The sequence below is a fragment of the Rhipicephalus sanguineus genome, chromosome 2 (genome assembly GCF_013339695.2).
Source record: "Rhipicephalus sanguineus isolate Rsan-2018 chromosome 2, BIME_Rsan_1.4, whole genome shotgun sequence".
Taxonomy (NCBI): domain Eukaryota; kingdom Metazoa; phylum Arthropoda; class Arachnida; order Ixodida; family Ixodidae; genus Rhipicephalus; species Rhipicephalus sanguineus.
The window spans coordinates 41433914-41451788 of NC_051177.1; the positions used below are offsets into that span (position 1 = coordinate 41433914).

General features: G+C 46.0%; 1 protein-coding gene across 2 annotated transcripts in view; it reads left to right on the top strand.

Moving 5' to 3' along the window:
- LOC119382805 (ankyrin repeat and LEM domain-containing protein 2) overlaps positions 1 to 17875 on the top strand; it is a 41016-nt gene that overhangs the window by 14739 nt on the left and 8402 nt on the right. For both annotated transcript variants that reach the window (XM_037650665.2, XM_037650666.2), the window contains exons 8-12: positions 2260 to 2423; positions 3940 to 4064; positions 13687 to 13813; positions 14379 to 14592; positions 16896 to 17047. In XM_037650665.2, coding sequence (XP_037506593.1) covers positions 2260 to 2423; positions 3940 to 4064; positions 13687 to 13813; positions 14379 to 14592; positions 16896 to 17047 — 782 coding nt within the window. The remainder of the gene's footprint in view (positions 1 to 2259; positions 2424 to 3939; positions 4065 to 13686; positions 13814 to 14378; positions 14593 to 16895; positions 17048 to 17875) is intronic.

Below are 17875 nucleotides of genomic sequence, written 5' to 3' on the forward strand. Positions count from 1 at the left end.
ATTCGAGAAATATTCAAAAAATATTCGATTCGATTCGCACTCACACTTCAATATTCGAATTCGCTTCGCACCCAAAATTTTGCTATTCGCACAGCTCTAGTTTCCACCAATCATGTACTGTAGCTTTACTTTCCTCTATCAACAAGTCACAATTTTCTTCTGAACAAATGGCACCAAGGGTTGCTGAAGTGTGGTCCACAAGCCTGACCTTAGTGAAAGTATGCATTAGTAGTAGCGTCTATGGTCAACTTTTTTGTAGTGACCATGGCATTCTGGTGCAAGAAACTGGCTTATGGGTATAATTGTCTGCCACGGGCAACTGCATGTGAAGGAGAGATTTGAAAATGCTTGCTTGGTTACATTTAGATTCACGTTGAAGAACTCCAGGTGATCAAAACCATGCTGTAGCCCTTCGCGTATGGCACCTCTCAAGACTAAGCTTGTGCAAATAGTAAATTTTAGGCTCGAAGTGAATTTGAAGCGATAGTGATTTGGTCAAATAATTTTGAATTGAATTCGAATGGTATATATGATATAAAAAAATGAGCATATTTGTCATGACCCAACTAACCTGCACAATATTTTTTTATTTGAAACAAGGCATGTGCAAATGTCATTTGTTTTGGTTCGAAAAATCAAAGGAAGTGGAAACAGCTTTCAATAGTAGCAGGATTTGACTTTCGGTAGAATGCAAGTGACAGCCTGTAAAATACGTTACGTTTTAAAACTTACTATGCTTGTGGCATATAAGCTGGTATAACAAGCTTTTAAACTTAAAGTGGTCTTCGTGCCAGTGCGGACTTTTCCTGGAAAGTTGTCTTCACGGTACAGCACCCCTCCAGTGCAGTGAAACAACCTTTACAGGAGGCTACATGTGGTTTATATATTATATTTGTTCATTTTGAATACTTCGAAATTTAAAATAATTCATATTCTTTTCGAAGCGAATTCGAATACGGTAATATTTGTTCGAATATTCGAATTGCTCGAATAATCGCACGCGACTACTCAAAACCCTTAGTGTTTGTTCGGGGTCTAAAAGGGGTCATGAAGCACCCCTTGGGCTTGTTGAAAACACACAGCCTGCGGAAAGCTGACACGGCTATGAACTGCTCTGCAAAATATTAGTCGTGCGCGCCGCGTGAAGGCCACAAGCGGAGCGCGAAGATGCCGTTTCCTCAGGCGCCCTCTTTTCAACAGAGGCCGGTTCTCACTCTCGTCGGTGGGCGGGGTCGCCTGCACGTTGACATCGCGGAGGCATAGCATGCTTATTGGCCGATAGCTGGATGAGACGCGCTTCTTGCCACGGGGCGCCGCCACTTGCCCGCACCGCACTCCTCAGTCTGCTAACTTTACACGGTAGCCGCACTCGCGCATGCGAATCACAGCGGGAGAGTGATCGCGTTTCATGACGCGCGCTGACGTAACTTCTTACCCCCATGCCATCCCTCCCTGTCTAGCTTCCAGTGCGCTCGTCGGCACGAGAAAAGAGAGAAATCGCTGAGAGCGTGCGCCAAACCACCGTAACTCCGCTGATTCTCGACGGATTCGAGAAATTTTTGCGGCAATCGATTCGGGAGGCAGTAAACTCCGATACTGAGGTCATTAGATCATTACTTGGAAAAGTGGTTCATGACCCCTTTAAAGGGGCCCTGCAATACTTTTTGAGGTGGCCAGAAAACATTGCCGATCAATAGTCAAGGCTCCTGAGAACATGCGAGCCAAACATTATAGCGCAGAACACGGCCCGGAATTTACAATTAATTCTCAGTCGGCTAGAAATTGTTCGCTCTTCTCTCGACAAATGGTGCCATTAACCCAAATGACCGCGCCATAAACCAAAAGTCCACAGCCATTGGCTGATTTATGAATCGTGAGCTGCATAGTTACCCCGGGCGCCATGGGATGCCGCCACCATGTGCCCATGCGCTCTCTCGGGATCACACTGAGAGTAAGCAGCCCATTTGAAAAAAAAAAATGAAATGAATTAGCTCAAGGTCATGCCGTGCGCTGACGAACGGACGTAGCTTTCAGCGTGCTCTCTGGTACGAAAGGAGAGATAAAGCATTTAAAACGTGCGACAAATCCCTGTAACTGCTTGTACTTGACGGATTCTAAAATTTTTTGTGGCAGTCGATCTGTGAGGCAGGGGCCCTAGAACACTTGGAAAAGTGTTCTAGGGCCCCTTGATGTGCATTGAATCTGTTGACCAGCCAGTCAGTCATTCTTGCCTTTCTTTTGCTTTCCCAAATCTGGCAGAACGCCTGTTTGTGCCAGTGTTACGGTCAGAGGACAACTCGGTGGCACCAACAGTTGGGGAGCCATTCTCACCCAATGCATCGCCCATGCACAGTCCTGTGACAAGCCCACGTGACACCTCGCTTAGCATCATGGCCACTGCGGGACCCATGTCTCCCACTGAGGTGCTGTACGATTTCATTGCACTTGCCCGTTTCTTTTGTTGAGTTCTCTTCGGCCTAACATATTTTGCCAGATTGTAATGCATAGCCAGTTTTAATGGGTTAAAAGTAAAAACAAATACAGCAGAACCCCTTCGATACATTCCTTGCAGTTGCATTTTCCTGGATGCTAAGTCGCCTAAAGCTAGTTAAATCTCGTGTTGCTCACACGAACTTCAAGGTAGGCAGACACACCCCATGATGGTGTAGTGGTTATGGTGATCGACTGCTGACCCGAAGGTTGCGGGATCGAATCCCGGCTGCAGCGGCCACATTTCGATGGAGGCGAAATGCTAGAGGCCTGTGTATTTGGATTTAGGTGCACGTTAAAGACACCAGGTGGTCAAAACTTCCCGAGTCCTCCACTACAGCTTTCCTCTTAAAGGGGTACTGACACCTTTTTTCGAAGGCGAGTTTACTCTGTCATACCTATCTCCTATATGCAGAGACGGCTCTGAGCAAGTGTGAAGCTCAGCAAATGCTGATAAGATATTTTAATTTGATATTAAAGTCAATTTTTCCATGGCGCACCTACTGACATCGACACTAGCTTGATGTCAGGCTACAGTACAAATTCTGGTGACTACACGCAGCAGTATGGCTAGTGATGACGTTAGGTACCGAAACTTCCAAGACGGCCGCTTGTACGTCATCAAAATTTCCAAAATGGCTGCTTGTGCGTGGAAACGTCACTCCATATTGTGCGAGCACGTGACGAGAAGCTCATACCGTGTTGTGACGTCAGGGTACAGTAGGAACCGAAACCAGCTTTTTAAAAACATACTGTAATTACTTTTTCAGGGCGCACTCGCGCTTAGCACTACCTTTTCTAGGCTCTTGAGGGCTTGACCTTTCATTTGACGCAAAAAAACGACAACTGAAAATATTCGTGTCAGTACCCCTTTAATCATTGTGGTTTTGCTATGTAAAACCCCACCAATTATATTAATATATTATGTCAGGGGGGATTGTCAGGACATCTTGGCATTCATGTGCATGCATGTGACATTATTATGAACTCTTCACAATAGCCTAGTGGCTGTGGTGTTACGCTACCGAGCTCAAGGTCAAGGATTTAATCCCAGCCATGGCAGTTGCATCTTGATGGGGGCGAAGCGTAGAAATGCATGTGCACTTAGATTTCTGTGCATGTTAAGGACCTCGGATGGCCAAAACAATTCATTTCCCACTATAGTGTGCCTCGTGATCGGAACATGGTATTAGCACGTAAAGCCCAAAATGTTAAGTTTTTTAACACTGTTTTGAACTGCTTGCATTTTATAGTAATCCATAAGGTGGGGAGACCAAATGCTGTCTTAGAGAATCTCGCGTGCATGACTGTGCTTGCTCCTGCTTTCGAGCTTGGAACAGAATTTTTGTCATCCCGGTTGGGCTCTGTGATGGTGGGAATGTGCCAGCATGCGTGGGTGGCATTCTTTCTGCGTGTGTGTATCCCACAGCTCCTTTCAACCTTCACCAGGCCCGTACCATGTACCGCCAGTGGAAGACTCCAAAGCGGCGCAGCATTGGCTTTAAAGAACCACTCTCGCCCATGGAGAGCATGCGACTTGCCGACATCGAAAAGGGATTGGAGCGTATTGGTCGGTAAGTATACTGTAAAACTCTCGCGAAGAAAGGTTGTGCTCAACTGCGTCGACCGCTGGTATAATTCTGCAACTGGAGACTGAATTAAATTTGCTGATGTGGCAAAGTGGTCAGGGTTGTGTAAACCATGCATATCTGTTAGTATTTTGTCATGAGGCGGCAAGAAAAACAGGGGAGAGAGACAAGGATGTAAAAGGCATGTTGACAACTTGAGCCTCGACCTCTTGTCTCACTTAGCACATAATGAAGCAGTGGAATGCAGCCACCTAGCCTAGGAAAAGTTGGACTGCCTGTAGCAACGCATGTGAACTCCACTGATAGTGCCATCCATATTATCTTTTACAGTAAAATATCATCATCATCAGCCTGTCTACGCCCACTGCAGGGCAAAGGCCTCTCCCATGTTCCGCCAATCAACCCGCTCCTGTGCTTTCTGCTGCCGCATTATACCTACGAACTTCTTAATCTCATCTACCCACCTAATTTTCTGTCTCCCCCTCACGCGATTGCCGTCTCTTGGAATCCAGTCAGTTACCCTCAATGACCACCGGTTATCCTGCCGACGTGCTACGTGCCCGGCCCATGTCCATTTCTTCTTCTTGATTTCAACGACGATATCCTTAACCCCTGTTTGTTCCCTGACCCACTCTGCTCTCTCCCTGTCTCTTAAGGTTACACCTATCATTTTCCTTTCCATCGCTCGCTTCGTCGTCCTCAATTTAAGTTGAACCCTCTTTGTAAGTCTCCAGGTTTCTGCTCCGTAGGTAAGTACCGGTAAGATGCAGCTGTTATATAGCTTACTATGGTTGAGGCTTGGGCTAGTTGGTTAAGCGCTGTTGTCGTGCCTCCTTCGTCTTGTGTCCTGTCTCACTTTTGCGCTGTTTTTTGCCAAGTTTAAGCTGTTATATACCTTCCTCTTGAGGGATAGTGGTAGACTACCATTCGTGATTTGATAATGCTTGCCGAATGAGCCCCATCCCATCCTTAAATCTTCTAGTTATTTCACTCTCATGTTTCGGCCCCGCGGTTACTACCTGTCCTAAGTAGACGTACTCCTTTACAACTTCCAGTGTCTCGCCACCTATCGCAAAGCGCTGTTCTCTGCCACCGCTTTGCAATAGGTGGCGAGACACTGGAAGTTGTTATAAAATATAGGGGTGTGCGAATCTTAGAACTTTCAAATATTTTTTTAATAATGTTTGCTATTCGATTCGATTCGCACCGGAATTTGACTATTCGACCTTCCGGAAGATAAATACTGTCAGTCAGATTTTTTGGACTCTCTAGGGACCGCGAAGTCATCCAAAAAAACGGGCTGTCCGAAAAAACGAATTCATGCATTTTTATTCTGCTCAAGTGGTCAAATCCCCACAGTCACGTCCGAAATAGCTTTCACCCCTTAAGTGCTTTAGACGAGCAGAGCTCGTCCTGCCCAAACTGTCCCCAATGTGCTTTGGACAAGGAGAGCTCGTCCTAGCGGAATAGGTACTCCCCCCTAGCGTACAGGACGCAGGGGTGGAAGTGCTGCACCATTTGCGCCACGCTGTGCCAATCCGCTTCTTCTGCACCATCCTGCTCCAAAACGCATTGTGCCGAAACTGCTCCCAAGCGGTCTTTGGTGCACGGCCTTCACGATAGGCTCTGGTGCGCTTCCGGAACTGATCACCGAGGCTACATTTGGTGCCTTTATGTGCCGCTGTCATCCGTGTCACGGCGCGCCTATGCGAGGTTATATCATCATCACATCACTTGGCACGCTCTCGTGACGTTGTCGAAGGCGCAGAAAAGCTAGCGAGCCTGTACAGGAGCTAGCTACAAGAAAGTGAGTTGGTGCAGCCATATTTCGATTGTGACGCCGGCGGCAGTGGAGTTTTCTGTTATCGAGGCGGTTACTGTTATCGTGGCCTGGGATTGCGCTTCATATTGTCGAAAAGGTTCTATTTACTGCGAATATTTAATATGATGTGAAGCCATGAGTATAGTGCGAACAGCTGCCGTGGACGTAAACGTGCGACCATTATTTAGAAACTGTGCATTAAGGAAACCGCTGTATAGCTGAGTGTGTAATATGGATTTTGTGTCATAAGTCTGCATGAGTAAGAAAAATTTGTTTTATCCATTTGCGGTCAATGAAGCCACTATCAACCGCGAAACCACTCACAGGGCTTCGGTTTGTGTAAGTCGGTTGGACCATTTCTGAACTCATTTTTTTAATGAGAGCATGCCTCTTCATGTGCATAATTTTTTGCATTGCACACAAGCCCTTAGTCATTATAAATGCAGCATGTAAACATGCTTGTGCAGTAACGAGCTTAGTCTCACCTTTGCGATCGGTCGCGTTGTTCGATTTTGGCTCATCAGCACCTGCGCTCGGCTCGTGGGCAAGTACACTGTAGCTCGTACCATCCGCAGCACAACGTGACATGCCGCTCGCCGCCGTTGCTGTGTGTGGTTTGGTACATGAGGTGGCGAGTGAAGAAATATACAAAGAACAAGATGGACACTTGGAGCGTTTATTACTGAAAAGACGAATGTGAGGTAGTACGAAAATAGAGCCACGGTATACAAATTGTGCGCCAATTGCGACATCTAGTATCATCGCACCTCAAGTACCATATTTGCATGCATATAGTAACAGACACCAATAATTGACAAATCTTGGAAGGGAACTTGAAGGGAAAAGGTGGAACCGCATGGCGCAATTTTTGGTGAGATTTACACGTGTTTGGAGGGATGCGCGTGTTCTTTGACTAACTCCTTCGCGAAATCGCGCTGTTACGTCCCGAATGGCTTGATTTTATGCGAGACTGACGCGTGGTTGGAGGCTGCGCGCGTCATTTTGACGAACGCCATCTCAAAATCGCGCCGCCGCGTCTTCCTACTCGAAGTAGAAAAGAAAAAGTCTCGCGTGGCTTGTCGCCCGCTCGTCCGACAAGCGGAGTTTAGGGTGGAGACTTGTGTTTGTTTGGTTTCTTCCAATGCCTCTAGGCGGCGCTGACCTCCGCGCATTTCGAAGGAACTTTTTGAAGCCAGCGTAGGCTTTTCACGAAAATGTAGCAACACGGCAAACGCGGTGCGAAAACGCCGCTGCTTGACTAGACTGACAAATGAAAAACGTTCATGGTAATGAACGTTTTTCATTTGTCAGTCTAGTCAAGTGTAGCTATTCAGAACATCGCTTAACTCGTTTTCCTGAGTCATTGCTCTGTCATAGCTGTGATGTTTTAATAACACGTACGCGCATGTGTGTTATCATTAACACACTCGATTATATATATAATTGTTTGTGTTAAGTGGGGTTGGTTCATCAGTATTGAATGTTTTGTAAAATCGTTAGAATTTCTTGTGTTTACCAGAAATAAAAAAAAATAAACAATGACGGTTTACCCTAAAATTCTGCTCCAAAACAGCATTATTCCTGTTCTCTGAGCTGCTCCAAAACACTCAAGTCCGCTTCCACCCCTGAGGACGAGAAGCGCTTGTCTACAGCTTAGATTGCGTGTAATCTACCAGATTGCAGCATTTACTTGACAATTTATTTTTCTCCTGCGGAAAGAGCGTGGTTTTTGTATGAAAAGATGGCTTGGGATGGCGGCGACCCATGCATAGCTGTCTCATCGACACAAAAAAGAAGCTTTTCGTTTTCGTCATCTTCTTTGAGTGATGATGATTCGGATATAGATGTTTATCTTGTGTCTGGAAGTGAAGACAGCGATGGCGGTGAATTGAGCAGCTCGTTCGGCGATGATGAAGACAGCTCGGAAGCGAACATCACTAGTGCTCGCCAGTGGGTCCTGCTTGATGTGGACAATCCTCCTGTGAAACCTCCTCGCTTTCCATTCTTGGCATTCCAGGCAAGACTCAACTTGTCATCGCCAGATGACCTTATGGAATATGTTCCAACAGTTTCTGGACGATGCACTCATATCACTAGTGGTAGACGAAACCAATCGCAATGCGGCTGAACGCAAAGCAGCTGGTTTCCTATGTGTTGTTTAGAAATAAACTTTATTGTGTTGATTTGACTAAGCATGTGGTACAAGTATTTTTTCAACATCGACTAGCTAGTTTTTAGTACAATCAGATTCGAAATCAGCAATAAAAAAAATGGGCACCTCTGGTTGGGAAACTTTTAAAAAATATAAAGCACTTAAGGGGTTAATGCCTTCCAGTACACTTAGGCATTTTGGTGTGTGCCCAGGCTCTCGTGAATACATTCAGTACCTGCCGCGAACCCCGCTTAACTAGCGCCTCGTGATGAGCGCCGCTGATACCAGCAAAGCACGGAATAGATGATGCTCTTGCGCATGAAGAGTTTGGAAATGACTCGGAATGCAAAGAATGTGGTGGAAGAGCGGACGACTCGTCTGGCTTTCCCCGATGCACGTGCGCACGATGATGTGCACACGCATCGCTGAATCTCCGCCGATTCGCAGCATTTGCTGCCGCGTGAAGCCAATCGGTCCTAGTTGTGTGCAGCACATCACCAACCGAGCTGACGCCGTCACTGCTGGGGCGCTTGCTGTACCATATGCATGTGTTTGCCGTAGTAGCATTCGTTTGTATACACCAGAGCACGCCTGTCTCGCACCCAGGCTGCTGGCGAGCTGAGCGGATACTCTCGCACCCAGACGCCGGGTTTTCCAGACTGCCGAGGCGCGCGGGTTGCACCAAGTAAACAGGGCAAGCTTCAGTTCTGAGTCTTTAAAGTGCGAAAAAGTACGCGTTCACGCCGCTTTAGCGTATAAGAGCTCGTCTGGGCACTACTGCGTTGTCTTTGGATGCCAAAACAAGCAGCGCAACAGGAGGATATTACATAGCGTTGTCTGCGGCGATCACGACGCTCCACGGGAATAGCGCCAGCGCGGTGTTTTGAGCTTCGCCACGAATGGATAACTGTGATTCAAGCAGAAAAACTAGGAGCGGAGTGAAAATGCGTGAGTAAGTACACTAACTGCGTGTATTCTGCAGTGTGATGCCCACCTATTTCATTTTACGAATCTAATTTGCATGACACGCAGCTGGGTTGAAGGCAGGCGTGAGCTTTGTGTGGGGGTGCATTTCATACCCTTAAGCGTTTCCTTTAACGAAAATGTAGCGCAAGGTTACAAGCTTTCTTTAAAAGGTAGTAAATGGTACGGTGTTTCTCAACAGCTGGCCAGAATTTCGTGCTTTTATTTTAGTGTTTGATGTTCCCAAATATATTTGGACACTGGGCATCCAGCTGCACATAATACATATATTGGCACGTAAGCAAACTGTACTCGCGCCAGTGTCCTTTAGGTCGCAAGCGCAGCGCTAGCTCAAGCAGCTAAATTTTTAGCATATTTACACAGCACACATTTAATAAGAGACAGCTGGACACCGCCCATTTCAATATCTGCTTAACTAAGAGTAGCATAGTTTTGTGTGTAAATCATCATCGTTACAGGATTAAAAGCACGCAGAGAGCTTCCAAAGGGGATCAATGTATGTCACTGCAGGTGATACTATCTGACAGCACGCTTTCGTGAGCAAGATACGTTATTGCAAGAACGCTTGTGGAACAAAAATTACGTTCTGCGAAACTACGCGCCAAGCGTACTCTAATTATTATGCAATGCATGTTCAAATGACGAGTTTTCACAAAACTTTGTGCGCAACTTGTAATATGCGGCAACAAAGCATCGTTTCACTCTTTCGAGAGCTGAATTGCAATTACGACTCACGCGTACTACAGCGGGGACGTTTTATTTACAAATGTAACAGCGTACGTACCTGACAAGGTTGCTTCTGCAGCCTGCTCAGCACGTATATATAGCGTATACGTTGTGAACTTGCATGAGCAAGCTGTTCTTGATGTCCTGATAACAACGGCGATAATGTCCAGACTAGAAGAAAACACGAAACACTCTCTCCGACGGGCTAAGTTTCGGGAGTTACGTGTTTGCTCTGTGTAGCGTCTGCTGGCATGGCAGCCCGGGCATGTTGTTTAGTAGCGTGTATGATAGATGGCGGGACGCGCGATGCCAATATGGCGCTACGCATGGAATTCGCTCTGTTCTGGTCTATAGGCCTAGTTATGACGTGGCCACTCCGTTCCTGATCGCACACGGGCGCGGCGATGGCGAGCTGCTTTCGTTCATGAAGGTAACGCATCTGTGTGGCGCACTTAGCGGTCTCACACAAAGAAGCAGCACGAACGGCAGCGCGGCATGTTCGGGTTATATATGCATAGCATTGCGCTAGGCCACATGCACTACTGAGCAGTTAGCTGAAGATGCTTATCATAAGGGTAGGGCGAGTTTGCCGCCTGCCGCCATCACACCTCCGTGCATTTCCGGTGCTTATCCGTAAAGACATCACTGCACTGCGCCGTGACAGTGGTCCCTTCAGATTTTGCATATGCTTCACCCCATCACACTCTGGCATTGCAGCAAAGCTGCCTTTTGGACTCTGCTACGCCCGCAAACAGATTGACGAAACCGCTGGTTCGAACCTTGAGATGAGCGATAGACGCGACAGAGGGGGCGCTTGAATTAATGCTGTTTCGGACCTAAAGTTTGGCAGGAAATACGAAATATCGGACGCCAAAGAGTTTCAGCGTTCGAAATTTCAGATGTTCTTATACATTGTCTGTGGGGCAGATTAGGAACTCTGGACTCGAAGGGAGCGCGCCCTTGTCCACCACATCAGTTCGGCCTCCACAAAAGTTGGAGGAGGAGAGGATCGCGTTTTTCTTTCGCATGTAAAGTGTTGTCACCACCAATTTGTTTGCACCAAATCATGTGAATAAATACAATTCAGCCTCTGCATTGCCTCATTCTTGATAAGACAACTAGGGAACATTACCCCTCCAGCGCTTCACCAACCTAGCCAAAAGAAGTGCTTTCAAGTTGCTGTATCATAAGAATATGCTTAGGGATCCTCTGCAACATTTTTTTTGTAATTTCGCTTCGGAGTATTGCCCCGCCACTGTGGTCTAGTGGTTATGGCGCTTGACTGCTGACCCGAAGGTCACGGGATCGAATCCCGGCCTCAGCGGCTGCATTTTCGATGGAGGCAAAAATGTTTGAGGTCTGTGTACTTAGAATGCTGTTTGTTCGTTTCCGTTTGATTCACGGAAAAAAGAACCGCTGTGGCGTTGCCATGGGGAACGGCGCGCGTGGTTCAAAGGTTCCATTTTCGCCGAACTGCGCTTCGTCCGCCGCCCTGCTTCACTCACGCGATCGCGTCTCAGTGGTGTTTCGGGATCGCGTACTGCCGCGTGTTTTGCGCGCTCGTGAAAGTCACTCTGACAGGAAGTTCGACAAAATGCCGCATGCAATGACGCCGCACTACGAGCCCTCAGCAGCATACCGCGTTTATCGGGGCTCAAGTCGCTGAATTGGAGCCCAGTGTCGCCAGCCAATGTCTCGTTGTCAATTTCTCCGTCAAGCTTCGCCAAGCTTCGATGGCTTCAATGGCCGTTGTTGCTGCTGTGGGTCCTGCTACTTTCGCTCTGCTGCTACTAGTGCCGGCGGCCGCGCAGTAAAGGCGGTCAACGTTGGGCACGGCAGCAGTGACGTATGAAAGTCTGACTTCAGGCGGGTGATTTGAAGTGCGCTAACTCGATGCGGACCACTAAAACGTGATTTTATTTCAAAATAAGCACTTCCTTGGCATAAAAGTAGCACTACGAGGTTTCTGGACCACCATTTAAACAATCAACGTTGACTTAATATTTGCCTTTAGTGTCCCTTTAAAGAACCCCAGGTAGTCGAAATATCCGGAGCCCTCCACTACGGCGTCTCTCATAATCATATCGTGGTTTTGAGATATTAAACCCTAGATATTATTATTATCGCTTCGAAGTATTAAAAAATTTATTCGACAACTATTGATAAATATTATTATTGATAAATGTAAATATTAAATATTATTATATTAGCATTTTATTATTTGAATTCGCTTTGCACTCAAAATTTTGCTATTCGCACAACTCTAGTAAAATCTCGTTAATTCGACTCCTGTTAAATTCAGAAAATCGTATAATTTGGATGTTTTCTCTGGTTCCAGCAAGCGTATGTATTGTTTAATGGCGTGAAACTTTTGTTAATTCAGTCATATTTGGCCGCAACTCGGTTAATTCGGACGATTCTCGGAGCGCACCAAGCACGAAGCGTTGCAAATGTGTGACACAAAGGAGTGAAAACGGCGTTCACGAACAACCGAAACTGCTTAAAGCCTTCAGAAAGGTGTGGTCGTCATCCACAATCTTGCCATAATCGTGTTTTTTATTTATTTATTTATTTTATTTATTTACAGGTTCTGCAGGCCTATACTTAGGCCCAAGCAGGAGGGGCAACAACAACAAAAAAAGTACAATGTCACAGCACTTAATTAGACAACTTATAGTGCACTTGCACAACAGTGTCACGGCACATAAACAGTGATCAGGACACTCATGCGCAGCAGAAGTCAACTAACTACATTACTCGAGCACTGCGAATACACACCATATGGATACATCATTCAGAACTAAACAAGTGTTGTTGGCAACCAAGGCTTCAGTGGCGGCGGTAAACTTATTTCGTTGTCGATTTTACTCTGCACACATGAGCTGCGTGGGCTCTATGTATGATCGTGTCAGTAGCGACTGGGGTCAAAGCTGCGACAAGCAGTAGTTTTGTTTTTGCTGCGTGCCTTCAGAACTGCTTAGTCGCCATCCATGATTGTGCATTAGCAAGCCAGGTTCATTCAGCAGCAGATGCAGAGCTTAGCAGCTTCACTTAGACTCTGGGCGCAAGCCGCATGCGTCTTCAGAACTGCGTGGACACTATGATTGCACCTTCAGCGACCACGGTTTCGTCCACAACGGATGCGGCACTCAGTAGCTTCGTTCTGACTTCGGGCAGTGCGTGCGAAATGTCGCAAAACTCAAACATGGTGGAAGCTGTTGAAGCTGAAGAGTGTCAGCCACGGTCTGCATGCTGGCATAAAGCTTGCTTGCTGCATTGTGATGGACAAATGATCAATTGCTGGCCATTTTGCCAGGGAAAGAATTATCACTTGTGCATGGTGGTGTTGGTGGTGACGGTACATAATAAGGGATGGGTTCAGAGCATGTTTCGGCTTAAGACACCGGGGGGTCTTGGGCTGCGTTCGCATTGTGAAAAAAGTTGCGAATGACGAGAATAGCTGCGTTTACACTGCTGTTATGCAAAATAAGTACTCATCAAGAAAATGAAAATGCAATTATGTATATACTTGCTTATTGTTTTCTTGATAGCTCTGATAATTCGGCATTCAGTTCATTTGGACATTTTTTCTGGTTCCATGAAATCCGAATTAATCAGCTTTCACTGTAATACCATCAACACTATCGACAAGACTGAGTGTAGTCTACAAAATCTACTCTGGTTCTCAAATTTCAACCGTATGGAGAAGCGTGTTAGTCGGGGTTTTTTCCATGCAATGACTTGAACCACATGGAGTGAGCTTCCATATAGGTCACAGTCGTAGTGATTCAAATCTGAAGACACTTGCAATATACAAACAATTACTACAGCATGCACTGTTTCAAGGCACAGTGGTGTGACTGTTGGGGAAAGGAACAGTTAACTTTCCCTGGTTCTTAGCTTCCCCCACGACTGTCTTCCAGTGGCCTTGCCAAGGAAATGAGGGTGCCTTGGAATGAGTACTGGCCTTTCCTTGGCTGCTGGTGCAACTTGGCTTCTCCAGAGGGCTTAGAAAAACTTGAGGCCCACCTACGAAGCAAGCGTTCTCAGGTATGTGCACGACATTCTCTGGTCTGACAGAGTTATCACCAGCTATTTTAGCCGATGTTTGCGGCTTCTTGACTTCTCTGTTGTGTCCATGTTTGCACACCCAGTCTTTTTACAGGATTAACTTGAACATATTTACAGCTTGGAGTATTAGACTACAAATTGTTGGTGAAAATGTCTAAATTAGAAAGTGCAAAAGAAAAAGTTTCAGACAGAAAAGATTGCATTGCCTGTCATAACAGGAGCAAAATAAAAAGCTCATTAACAAAATTGTTTGATCTTGTGCTACAGGGCAACAATGCCATGACCTAGCATGTAAACCTTTTTTCATCACGCATGCCAAGTTTGTGTGCTAACTTGCACAAGGCAGTAAGGTTAGAGTTGCATTAATCTGCATTCATCAACACATGCACGCGAGACCATCTCGTGTGCCTTCTGGCAGTTGGTAGGCCTGATCTTTGCTGGACATTTGTAGCGTAGTTCATGCTTTTATGGGTAATTAGAAAAAATGTTTCTATACAACAAGATACCGAGTCACTCTTCAGCACAATTCTAATTGTGCGTGCAGGTTGTCTCTGAAAGGTGGTCTCTAGAGAATTCCCCAGCGGCATCCGACGAACTGTCTCTGTCCAGTCCCATCAGCCAGCTTTGCGAAGCGTTGGGCGATCTCAAGTTGGGCACTGCTTTTGAGAAGAGCTGGGGGAGCAGGCAAGAGAGCCAGAACCACCTCCACGGTGCCAAGATGCTGAGGACTCCCAATGGAAGGGCAGTTTCGGCAGCAGGTGTGTAATGTCTATGTACTATGCTTGGCCATTGTTGCTCTTTGTGCCGAGCCTACCAATACCTGCACTTTGTGTTTGTGTAGTGGTGTGGAGTCTGTTGCTCATAATTCTGTATTGGCTGTGGTAATTTTGATACAATTTTAAAGTCAGCTCTGCTGTAGAGCTGTTTGCCAGTGCATCTAACTTTTAACCCTTTGCGGTTTGTTTTTCGGCACCTCCTGACAACGCAGTGGCTACTGCAGTCCGTAGTCAGTCACTGCTTGACAAGATTTTTCGCGGTCGATTCACTCATGCGTTTTCTCACTGCATTATGCAGTATCTGTGATAGAGTAAGTAAACGTCTTTTACTTGAGCTTTGCTTCTTTTGTTTTCGAACCAGTACACACAAAGGTGGGTAAGGTTTTGGACTGCAAAAGGTTAATTCAGTGTATATGTAGAACATTGGGGTGAAATTGCTCAGGCATCTCGCTTTCCGAGCATTCTTGCTGCCTCCTGCGTCGCTGAGTAGGGGGTGTTAAATTTGCACTCTGACCTCATTATGCTAACTCCCGGTGATGAATTTGTGGCGTCGGTGAATCGCAGTGTAAGTGCATGTTCAAAAAGTGGGATGCTTGCGTGGTCGCACCCCCGGGGTGCTTTAAAGTTTGGAGCCAATGTGGCAAAAATTAGCTGTTGTAAGTGGGATTCGTGTGGTACATGCCAACTTGCCTTTTGTTTTTTACGCAGTGTAACTCTGCAGGCCTTTGTGTTAGAATCTTTTTGTCGAACCAATGGGGCCATTCATAAGAATTTGGATCGTGGAACTCGGTTTGTGAAAGATGAAATCATTTCAGTACAAGATGCTTTTTGATGCATATGGAAAAATACTAGTGATGTATAATATATACATAGACGAGCATTTGTTGAAGTGCAGCTGCAGATTGCTGTCTCAAGGGATTTGAAGCAACAAAAGCTGGTGCTGCTGAAAATTTTGATGTCATTGTTTAATGTTAATATCTTTTCATGGTTTTCCGACCTGCTTGAGTGAGAGTAAATGACTGTGAAGTACTGGCTGGCAACAGCGTTAAAGGGTCACTCACCAGGTTTGGGCTCTACGAACACGCGTGATCATGCCTGCGAATTGGGAAGCGCTTGCGTGTTGCGAAGACGGTGGTAATTTAAGATAGAACGCTGTACGACTTCCATTTATAATAGCTGCGCTTTAAAAGAGTAAAAGGCCACGCATGCGTGTGTCCTTGTCACAGGCATTCCTTGGAATGTACGGTCTGTAGTCACGTGTGTGCTCATCCAGACCGGTCGTGGAAGGTCACTGACCACGGCACGAGACTTCAGTTCTTCATCTGTTGCTAATCGCTCAGTGCCGCCCCTGCATGTGTGCCGGGAAGCACAATAGAAAGATAACAAAAAAAAAGGGAAGGAAGTGCTTGTTATGTCAATTTAATGTGCTCCCGCTTCTCTGGCATTTGAGAGGATACAAGAGAGCTACGCTGCTTGCAAATGCTAGTGAGGCAAAGTGGGAGATTATCCGCTCTGGCAGTGGTATTTGGCAGTGAGGCTAGCTTCCTGGAGGCACGGTAATGGGGCAGTTCGATTTCTCCTAACCTATTAAATAACGAACCAATTTGAAAAAAAATCATTTAAAATGCTTCCTAGGTTGCACCTTACAGCTTGCAGCCAGTAACTGAAATTTGCAGTCAGGGCCTTGACATGGTCGCGCAACATTTTGCAGTTTTCAGCAAAAAATGGAACTAGTCTATTATGCCTATACATTTAAGAAAACGGACTGTAAAAGAATATTTCGGCACAAAGTAAGTCCCAGAAGTCGCCAGCTATAAACCTCACCCACCGCCGGCGACTGCCATTTTACCATGGCGTGTGGACGTCATGCATGGAGCAGAGCCGTAGTCTTCTCCCAGAGTTTGTCGCTGCGAATTGTTAATTTTCACTTCCAAGCTGAAGAAAGCTGAAATAGCTTGATCGAACGTGCAGCTGACGACGGAACAAAAACTTCGCTGAAATGCAGACGCTCGCACAGCAAGCAGCTTGTTACGTCACAGCTCGCGAGTGTGCCAGTGTTGCCAGACTCTCGGGCCCCTCACATGTTTATAAACATATTCAATTATAAATAAGTGCTCGACCAAAGATGCTAAGATTTTGCCAGCTTATTTAAGAACGCCCAAGGATTGAACCACATAGCACAGATTATGATAGAAAATTGGGTATCATGGCTCTTTTAACCAGAAGTTGAATGCTCCTTGACTTGCAATTAACGTACTTCTTGGAAATGATGTCTCTCTTGGCAGAACCTGGCTGCAGTCCTGCTCAGTGTGGGGCATCGCACAAAGGTATTCCCCCAGCAGCTCAGCGCTTGGCAAGGGTACTGTTTGACTGGGCAGTGGCCCACGACACGGGCCCAGAGCCGGAGGCCGATCTCACCTTGCAGCTAAATGAACAGGTAAGACTGCGTGATGCCTTGACAGATGAACTAGGCAGGGCAGGGTTGATCCAACCTTTGCTCTGTGTTTCAACTAGTACGCTTCAAAGTTCTCCATGTAGCCTGTTATAACGCTACATTTGTCGCGTCTTGCCTGTGCTTCTTATTTATTGCGTTTACACAAGGAGTGTTTTGTACATCATGACCTTCGCTAATGTTGTTGCCACATTGGGAAACAGTCTCGCGAAACTAAAGCTTTGTCTACCATTGACATGGTAGTACATTTCTGATTCAGTGCAAACACGGAGTGCTCTTGGAACGTATGAAAAATTTTAAATGCATATATAAATAGCACATTGATTCTAATACAATCATTTGATTACATGACTTTCAGCCATGGTTGTTTTCATACTAAGGAAACCGGTGTGGTATTCTTGTTGTTGAAATATTTTGTCCAAAAGAATATTGCAGTTTGTATAAAATGTTAGCAGTTCGTGTCAGTGGTGAGCATGCGCATATGTACCGTGTTCCCTTGGAGAACCCCATAAACAAACCAACCAGCAGTAAGCACATTGTTCTGATCGTTATAATCATAGTTGCATAATTATGTACACTAGAAGGAAATCTGCCACTTGTGTTTATAGGAGCTGCAGCGCATTGCACTTCAGCCAGCATGGGAATGATGGGTAGTACACGGATTTGCCTAAGCTTTGTTCTTTCGGCTCCGTTTGGCCTGCAGCCACTTTGTCAAAAGATGCTCGGCAAAAGTTTAGCAGTCCCACTTCACCATTTTGACCTTTTTAAGCAGACCAATTCAAATCGTCTTACGAAGTTCACGAAGAGACATTC